At 35.7% G+C, this 9,293-nt stretch overlaps 1 protein-coding gene across 1 annotated transcript; it reads left to right on the top strand.

Moving 5' to 3' along the window:
- Positions 1-7,777, top strand: RAD51AP2 (RAD51 associated protein 2). The gene is made up of 3 exons (XM_006096017.3): positions 1-3,196; positions 3,538-3,621; positions 7,662-7,777. The coding sequence occupies exons 1-3, from the start codon at positions 1-3 to the stop codon at positions 7,775-7,777; spliced, it is 3,396 nt and encodes a 1,131-aa protein (XP_006096079.2).
- The last annotated feature ends 1,516 nt before the right edge of the window (positions 7,778-9,293 follow it).

Below are 9,293 nucleotides of genomic sequence, written 5' to 3'. Positions count from 1 at the left end.
ATGTCGCTCACGCGCCTCACGCCGCAGGCTGAGGAGCTCAGGGAGCCGGCCGGTCCCCCGCCTCCTCCAGACCCTGATTCCCACCCCCCCAGTAGTAAGCGGCTCCGCCTCGGGGAGCCCGGCGGGGCCTCGGAGGCGGGGTGGAGGCTGCCTCTGGTGCCTCGCCTGTCGGAGGAGGAGAAAGAATGGGCGCTGTCGCCCAGACCCTTGAGGGCGCTGCTCCTTTCCCCTGACGTGATTTTCGCCACCTCCGGCGGGAAGCAGACGGGACATGGGGGATGCCAAAATAGCCCCTGCGAGATGAATGCTGGCTTGCAGTCTCCCCCCTCACGAAGTTTGCATTCTGGTTCGAGGGCTTCCAGAAGGTTCTCTGAGGCAGGACTGTGTGCCGGGGCGGCTGTGAGTGTGCCCCGCGGTGGCGGATCCCACGCTGAGGGGGGGCAGCTTCGGCCCCACATGTCCCTGTGCCACATACAAGGCCTGGCAAACGAGGCTGGAAAACGATATGTAGTCCCAGGGGGCGGCAACGGGCAGGAAGACAGTAGTGACAGGAAACTGACAGGAAATCTGTGGCGGGGCCTTACCTTTGACGAGGAACCGAAACCCGCATCTCATGAAGTGGAGAACAGACGCCAAGCTGGCAGCGTCGCACAGTCCAATAAAAAGGAAAATAACATGTCGGCGTCCATGCTGAAAACTCCCAGATCTCAGAACCAGCCTGGCCCGAGCACCGCCGAGCCCAGGGTTTGCAGAGAGAGCAACGCAGGGCCTCTCCCCGAGGGTCCAAGGGACTTAAAGAGCACGCTGTCCCCTTCAAAGCAAAGAGCGAAGAAAAAGGGCGTCAAAAACGAGACCTATGTTACCGGTTTCACAAACATCCACTGGCCCCAAAATAGACCGACTGTTAAGAGGCGTAAGTTCCTGGACGACACAAAAATGGTGGACGCAGAAGCCCTGTTTCCGGAACGTGGTGACAGCGGCGCCCGCTCAGCCAGCGAGCACAGGGTCTGCGTGAGGGGAGAGGACGCCATAAGCTCACGGTGCGGTCACCACAGGGGCGTCCAGTCTGATGTAAGGGATCCTGGTGCGAATTTCACTCTAACACTGCACACTGCAGCTTGGAAGGAAGCAGAAGCAAGCCTGGACTGTCACATAGCCCCCCGGTTAGGAAAACGTCAGAGCGAGAGCTATAGCATTAGACATATTTTGAGAAAAAATAGGGAAAACAGCTGGGTTATGCATAGTTACCAAACTAAATGTGAAAATATGAAGAAAACTGGGGAAAAATGGAATTTGCTACAATTATCGGATACAACTCTTTTAAGCAAAGAAGATTGTTATAATGTAAAAGCCATGCATACACATGAAGAACAACCACAGCTTCTCATGATAGGGACACTGGGTAGCCAAAAAGCTTTAATAAATTTTTTTTGGTTCAGTGGTAAAGGAGAAAGCGATAATAGGCTACAGTTGCCATTGCAATATTATACTTCACAAAAAGACTGTGATTTAAGCAGTATTTTGGTGAATTTCATTACAGAAAGGTTTTACTTCCATAAAAGCATTTCAGCAAAAGAAGCAGATAATAGTATTTTAGCCTGGCATGAAATTTTGAAGTGTCTAAAGCAAACTGATGTTCATAATCTAATAATTAGGAATATAAATGTCAATAGAAGGAATAACATTTTAAGCATATATTTACAAACCGGTGTTTCAAAATCTCTACATATCATATTGAAAACCAACATAGCTTCTTTGCTCAATAACTTTGACTCTTTAACTGGAACTGAAAGTGATTCTAAATTAGAAGAGGGGTGCATTTTCAAATGGATAATGTGTTTGAATTATCCAAGAAATATGGTGGAAAATCAGATTGTATATCTAGGAAGGACTTTAACTGTTTCAATACCATTAGGAGATAATATGAAACCTATGTTAGAGGAGAAAAAGCTATTTAAAACTGAACAAGTTTTCGAAGAGTTTAAGAAAAAACCCATCGATTCCTTTAGTATGACAACTAAAAATATCATTTTAATGGACTTTGATGTCAGGGATGAAATTAGTTACAAGAGTAAGACTTGTCCTGAACTAGTAATGAATGTGAAAAATTGGGCTCAGTGTGGTACAACCACTGTGAAAATACATGTTAATTCTCTTCCTCAATTCATACAGAACAACTATGAACATATTAATGAAAACTTTTATGAAATAAATATGTACAATGAAAATGTAGCTACTGAAAGAAAACAGGAGCATAGTAAGATTAGTAGCTTTAATTGTAAGTGCATTGCTGAAGATATCTTCAGTGTTAGGCAACAAGCCATACCAGCAAGCCACTGCACAAAACGTACTGAACAAACCAATCCCATGATTGTAACTCAAGTTCAAAATTTTGGGAGCTTGCTAAAAAGTGAAATTGAAGCAAAAAGACATGAGTTAATTTTAATGGAGGAAGAAAATGTCATAGCCCAAAGTTTAACACACTGTCACCAAGTTCATAAAGATATTAAGATTGACAAGGAAGAGAAAAATAGCTTTTATTCAATGGATGGCATTTTTTCTGAGCAACCAGTTTCCTTAATGACTAGGAAACTAAACGTGGAGGAGACTAAATATGTTAATCAACATAATCTAGCTGACAAAAAGGAATATGAGAGTATTTTGCAAGAAACTGAGTTAGCTAATTTAAAGCATTTTTATCCAAAGAATGACTCTATAGAATGTGTTAAACATCAATTTGAAGCTGATCTGAGTGTAGGGAACAATGAATGTTTTCAGGATTTAACTGCCAAGTGTTTACCAACAGAAGTTATGACAATAGCCAAAGATTTTGAGATGAAAAGTGAATTTGATTTAGTTCTTGAAGAACTTCGTATGTTTCACAAAATCAGTAAGGAAAATGAAATTCTAAGCACGGTGGAAACAAACAATGGGCAAGAAAATTACTTTAGAGAAAATAATGCTGTGGAGGCGGTAAAAACAAAGATAAAAAAAGATTTGAAAATAGGTACAGTCAACAAGATCTGTGAATCTTCTTTGCTCTGTGATGCTAAAGCGGGTCCTAATATGCATAAAAGACACCAAAGTTTATTTAACTGGGAAACAGTACCCAGAAACAGAGAACAGGAAGTTCCTAATGTACATTCCTGTTTAAGAACATCAGAGGAAGAAGTACTCTATTCGACTTCTGAGGAAGGTATAAAATTAGTTTTTAAAATGTTTTTTCTTATGATAGAAAAAAATTTGCAGCTTTCCCCCCTCCCCCCTGTGTTGGCCAAATATCTAATTTTGGAAAAAGGGAGATAAAGTATAAGCAATGTTTATTGATGCACATTATTTTCTATAAAGAACTGTTCCAACATTAAATATGTTGAACTTGAAGATAACAAGTGATAAAAATTTTTCAAGGAGCTTTGAAGCATTTATCTAAATATTAGGATACAATGGGAAGAATATTTTTGAAAAAGTAACTTGTTTAGAATTAACATTTTATATAAAACTTACTTTTTACAGTAATATATTGATCTTTATTTTCAGATTGTGAGAAACCCTCACCCAAAAGACCTGCTTTTTCCTCTGATGACTTTAAGGAAGAAAAAATTAATTATATAGTGAAAGGAGGTAAGATTTTTGGTTATTTTCTAGAATACCTTCTAAGATAATTATTGCATTATTGTATTTTTCAGTATAAGGAAAATATATTTAAGTTGTTAGAAAAATAAATATAAAGATTTACCTTTGTAAATAGTAATAATGTACTGGAGAAAATTCTAATAGTTAAAAATTGGCTAAAGATTAAAATACCATTTTAGAATATTAGCTTTAGAATATTATTGGGAAATGTGCTCTTCAAAGCTGTTTAATTATTTGCCGGGATGCATTGAAATAACTACATAATAAGATAGATGTAATACATGTCTAATATACAATCTAATATATGTAACATTAATTGGAAAAACAAAAAAAGGCATTTAACTAAGTTGAATTTCCACTGATGAGATGTTGCTCACAGTTATATAATTATCATCAATGTTCTCTATTCTTTATTTATTATGAGGGTCTTTATGTAGACATTTTATTTAGTAATTAAAAATTTAGTATCATTTATATATATGAACATGATTTATGACTATGGAATTTAAATTTGATTACTATTAAACAAAACTAATGAAAAGTTAAACTAGCCTCATCATTTGCCTAAAAGGTTTACAATATCAGAATAAAACACAGCAAGTCTAACGTCTAGTCTAACTTATAATAGTACCAGTGGAATGAGACACAGGGGTAGAATTTACATTGGGTAATTGTTTTCTAAATGACTAAAACTTTATTTGGTCAGAAACTGCTGGTATTACCCAAGACCAGAGCTAGAAAGAGTAATGATGTAGGTGAAATATATTTACCAAAACATCTTCAGTAATTCATCATTTCTCAAAACATTTTCCTGGCTTCTCATCAGTAGGGTGCTGCTCGTGGAACCTTTATTTAGTCACTTCCATAATGCATCTTTTCCTTTTTCTAAGCTTGCAATAAAATAATCTTAAAAATTAATCCAAGTCCTGGAAGATAAAAAGCCCACAGGTAGTTTCTTCTCCCATGAATAAAGAGAATAACTGAGGTAGCAATACTCTATGAACTAAAAGCAGGGGCAGAATTAGCCTGGAAAGGATAGGCGTTGTTTCTTCTAGGACAGAAAGAAAGGAAGAACTTGGGTTAATTTTGAGATAGAATGGAGGAAGATTAGGGAACATGCACCCATACTCTTCATCATTATAATTGTGATAATGAAATGGATGAAATGAAAGATTAAATTATGTGCACAAATTAAAAAAAGAAATGTTACATTTGTTGAAAATATTTGAACCTATACTACTGTACTGTGTCTTTACAAGAAAAAGTGCCTCATTATTATAAAATATGTGTGAGGTCAGCCACAATTATTTAATATTGTGTTAGGATAGTTGTCTTGGATTTACTTACAAAGATTATCCCCAAGTGGGATAATCTTCCTGAGACTTGTTAAAAATCGATAGTGTACAGAAATAGTTGAGAGACACTGGGAAGTGGGGATAAGACCTGTTTATACAGAGTGGTTTTAAAGGCATTAGGAAACTCCTGATTGTGCTGAAATGTTTTTGATACTTACTCACTTGTCATCATGATGCCTCCAATTAAAATTTCTGCCACTTAAGTCTCCAGTAACATCCTGTAAACTCTTTGTGTCTTTCTTCTCTATCTGTGGAGAAGGCAAGTATTTTGGGATTATTTTGAGCATGTGTTATATGCCAGCCAGCCAGTGTGCCAGGTGCTTTAAATATCATTCAGCATCCATTCTCCCCTAATTTTAAATTCTATACAAACTAGAGGCCTGGTGCATGAAATTCGTGCATGGGTAGGGTCCCTAGGCCTAGCCGGTGATCAGGGCTGGCTGGGGCCTTCCTTTGTTCCGCGCTGCCCCCTGGTAGTCAGCGCGTGTCATAGTGCGTGATTGAACTCCCAGTCTCCCGAACTCCTGGTCCCTGAGGGGACACTTTGTATATTAGCCTTTTATATATATAGATGACCTGGGTATCTTTCTAAATGATTATGGTTCTGTTGTGGGGTAGGCATTATGATTCTGATTTTTAACAAGCGCCCAGATGCTGGTAGTCTGTGGACTATACTTTGAGTTGCAAGGATTTAGAAAACAATTGAGTTAGTATTATTTTTAAAAGATGACTAATAAATTTCATAAATTTTCTAAATACTAATTTTTAAAATGAACCATTTCTGGTAGTACGTTTGAATATTTAGAATTGTTAAATGATACAACACAATACATTAATCCAGTATATAGCAATAATAAAAAGGGTCATAATTTACTTAATAAAAAGGTAGGAAGTCCAAGGTTACAAAAAAAGCACATCCTTGCAACCACAACTTAATCACTGTTTAAGGGCATATGCTTTGCAAAAGGCCTACTGTTGATACAAATTGGTTTAGTGATTTCCCACCCATTGCAAAATTATCAGAAGTATCTGTCATATTAGAATATGAAAGGGGAAAGCTATACAGTGGGGCCTTGACTTAGAGTCCCGACTAACTAGTTTTTTGAGATACCAGCTGTCTCTCGGCCGATTTTTTTGCATTGAGTTGATAGAGTAATTTGAGTTAACGAGCTCCTTAACGAGCGAGGTCTCGGAACGAATTAAACTCGTAAGTCAAGGCCCCACTATACTTTGAAAAAGTAATCAAATAGATGAATCATAGTTTTGTTCTGAAATAAAAATCTCATAATGTAGAAGTACACTTAGCATAAATTGCTGACATTACTTAATTTATAACCAAATCTAGTGTATCAGATATGATCCATCAATTTTGGTTTATTTGAACAATCCCTTTTTGTTTAAAAAATAAGTTAGCAATATATTTTTTTAATTTTTTATGAGTAACTAGCTATATTATGTTGTTTCCTCCCTTTTTACATATAGTTAAAATTTGCATTTTATTTCATTATTGTTTACATAGGTACACACACATTCTGTTTGGTTAAACTTAGTAGAAATTATGTTGTTTACCTTTTGTCAGATTTGAAGTTATGTTGATTACACTATTTTTAGTATAATGTGCTTTTATATTAAGATCATACTAATTCATTAAAGCATGATGAAAGCTTGATAGATACATTTTTAGCTTTAAATATGTATCCTACTGTTTATTTTTAAAAATAAAGCACCTGAAATTTAGAGGTATTGTATTTTAATATCAAGGGTAGTTGATTCTGTTTGTCTGGTTAACTGATTTAATAACATATATATATCTTCATGAAATGTTTTGAGCTGTTTTAAAAATGACATTTACATTCTATTATTGATAATAATCTCTATTAGAAATCAAACATAATCATTAATAGTATAGTTTAGTTATTTAGCTTCTAATAAGAAAAAGTGACATGGTGTTTAGAGCCACTATCAGTGATGGCGAACCTTTTGAGCTCGGTGTGTCAGCATTTTGAAAAACCCTAACTTAACTCTGGTGCCGTGTCACATACAGAAATTTTTTGATATTTGCAACCATAGTAAAACAAAGACATATTTTTGATGTTTATTTTATATATTTAAATTCCATTTAACAAAGAAAAATCAACCAAAAAAATGAGTTTGCGTGTCACCTCTGACACGCGTGTCATAGGTTCACCATCACTGCACTATATCAAGTGTAACTTTAAAATCTATATAGGCCCAGGTAGCTGAGCTGGTTAGAGTGTTGTCCCGATACACCAAGAAACACCAAGGTTGTGGGTTCCATCCCCAGTCAGGGCACATACAAGAATCAACCAATGAATGCATAAATAAGTGGAACAATAAATCAATGTTTCTCTCACTTGAAAATCAATACTTAAAAAAAAAAATCTATGTCGTTTTTTTGTTAAGTCAGACTGCCTGACTGGAATGATGATTTTATTTAGTTTGTATTTTATATTGGCCAAGTTACTTAACTTTTGTGCTGAGGTTTCTACATTTTAAAAATGGAGATAGGATTAAGTAAGCTAATTCATTTAAAGCACTTAACTCAGTGAGTCAGTAAAGTTGCTAGTATGATTAAAAGTTATCAAAATTTTTTAATCTTAGAAACTATGGTAATTTTTTCCCTTAAATACTTTTATTGTCTTATATTTTTAGGTAGTAATTTTTCACATGGAATTTCAAAAGTACTACCTCTTAAGACATGCAGTCGTCCAATCAGAGTTGGTTTGTCAAGAAAAGCCAAACTTAAACAACTTCATCCCTATTTATAGTAAATATGTTATGAGGACTTAAAAGAAGATATTGGACTTTAAAATTTCATGACAACTATCAATCTTTTATTTATTTCTTTGGCTAAATGCTTTTCTTTCACCTTGGGTTTTGGGGGCTTTCTTTATTATGAAGTATGGAGAGGGTGTGTGTGTGTGTGTGTGTGTGTGTGTGTGTGTGTGTGTGTGTATGTGTGTGAATTATATTTAAACATTATATAATATTTTGATATTTTTATGGCATTAACAATATACAGATTAAAAGTTTTTGTGATCTTATAAAACATGTCAACTTATTTTTCATAACATATGCATATATATAAAATGCTTTTGTGGAGAAGATTGGTAGCCTTTATAGGTTTCTCTAAAAGATCTGTGACTCTTAAAAAGGCAACAAACCTTATTTGCTTCTGTTTAAAAAGCCAGCATGCCTCTGCTTCATAGGTGTTCTGCATTTGAAGTGTAGTGGAATCTTTGCTGTTTACTAGATGTAATGTTTTCGTTCCTTACAAACAGGTGTGTGTGTGTGTGTGTGCAAAAACTAACACTGAAATTTTGAAACAGCAACAGAATGAGTGAATTTTAATATTTGTTCACTGCTGGTGATTAAAAAGGAAAATCTCCCCTATGTAATTATTGTGAACACTTTGCTTTGTGGTCACTTCAACATTTTGGGGGGTTGGGACAGGGAGGAAAAGTAACAATAGTCCACATGTCCCTGGCATCTCTTCAGAGCAGTGTGAACAATTTAATGATCTTTTGTAAGAAATGTTTTATGATTTAAAAAATAAATTTAGTGAACTTATTTTTAGTGGTCATTTTTTAAAAATATGGTTATTTTTCAAATGGCTGAATCCCCCAACCTGTCTTAAACTTAATACTGGCTTTTAATTTCAGCTCCTCTGTTGAAAATAAATGTATCTCTTCCTTGACTTAGGCAAAACCATCTTGGCAAATTTAGTTCAGTTCTAGTGATTTTTTAAAAAGTTTTTTTTTTATTGATTTTTAGAGAGAGAGGGAGAGAAAGGGAGAAACATTCATCAGCTGCCTTCTGCACAACCCCTGCCAGGGATCAAGCCTGCAACACAGGCAGGTGTCTTGACCAAGAATCAAACCAGCAACCTTTTGATGCATGGGATGAACCCCAACCAACTAAGCCACACAGCCAAAGGCCAGGGTGGTTCTGGGTATTTGATGGTTTGAAAGTCCATTGGTTGGGAAGAAATTCCATCATACTCATTCATGCTTTAAGCTGGGGATTTTGTTTGTTTTTGCAAATGCTTGTACCTACTTTGCAATAGTTTTCTGTTAGTAATTGTGAAGAACTAAGGTGTGGAGCAGTACTAAAAATTAAGTAATGGTATAAGTATATAGCAGAAGTCTGATAGCAATTTTGATTGATCAGAATAATATTTGGTTATGGAAGTGACTGATACTAAAAAAAAAATTCTGATTATTTATTACTAGATAATTTCTCACACATATATGTTTTTCTATTGTATGCAAATTGAAAAAAAAA

The sequence above is a fragment of the Myotis lucifugus genome, unplaced genomic scaffold (assembly GCF_000147115.1).
Source record: "Myotis lucifugus unplaced genomic scaffold, Myoluc2.0 scaffold_165, whole genome shotgun sequence".
In the NCBI taxonomy this organism is placed as follows: Eukaryota; Metazoa; Chordata; class Mammalia; order Chiroptera; family Vespertilionidae; genus Myotis; species Myotis lucifugus.
This window is presented reverse-complemented; position numbering and strand designations above follow the sequence as displayed.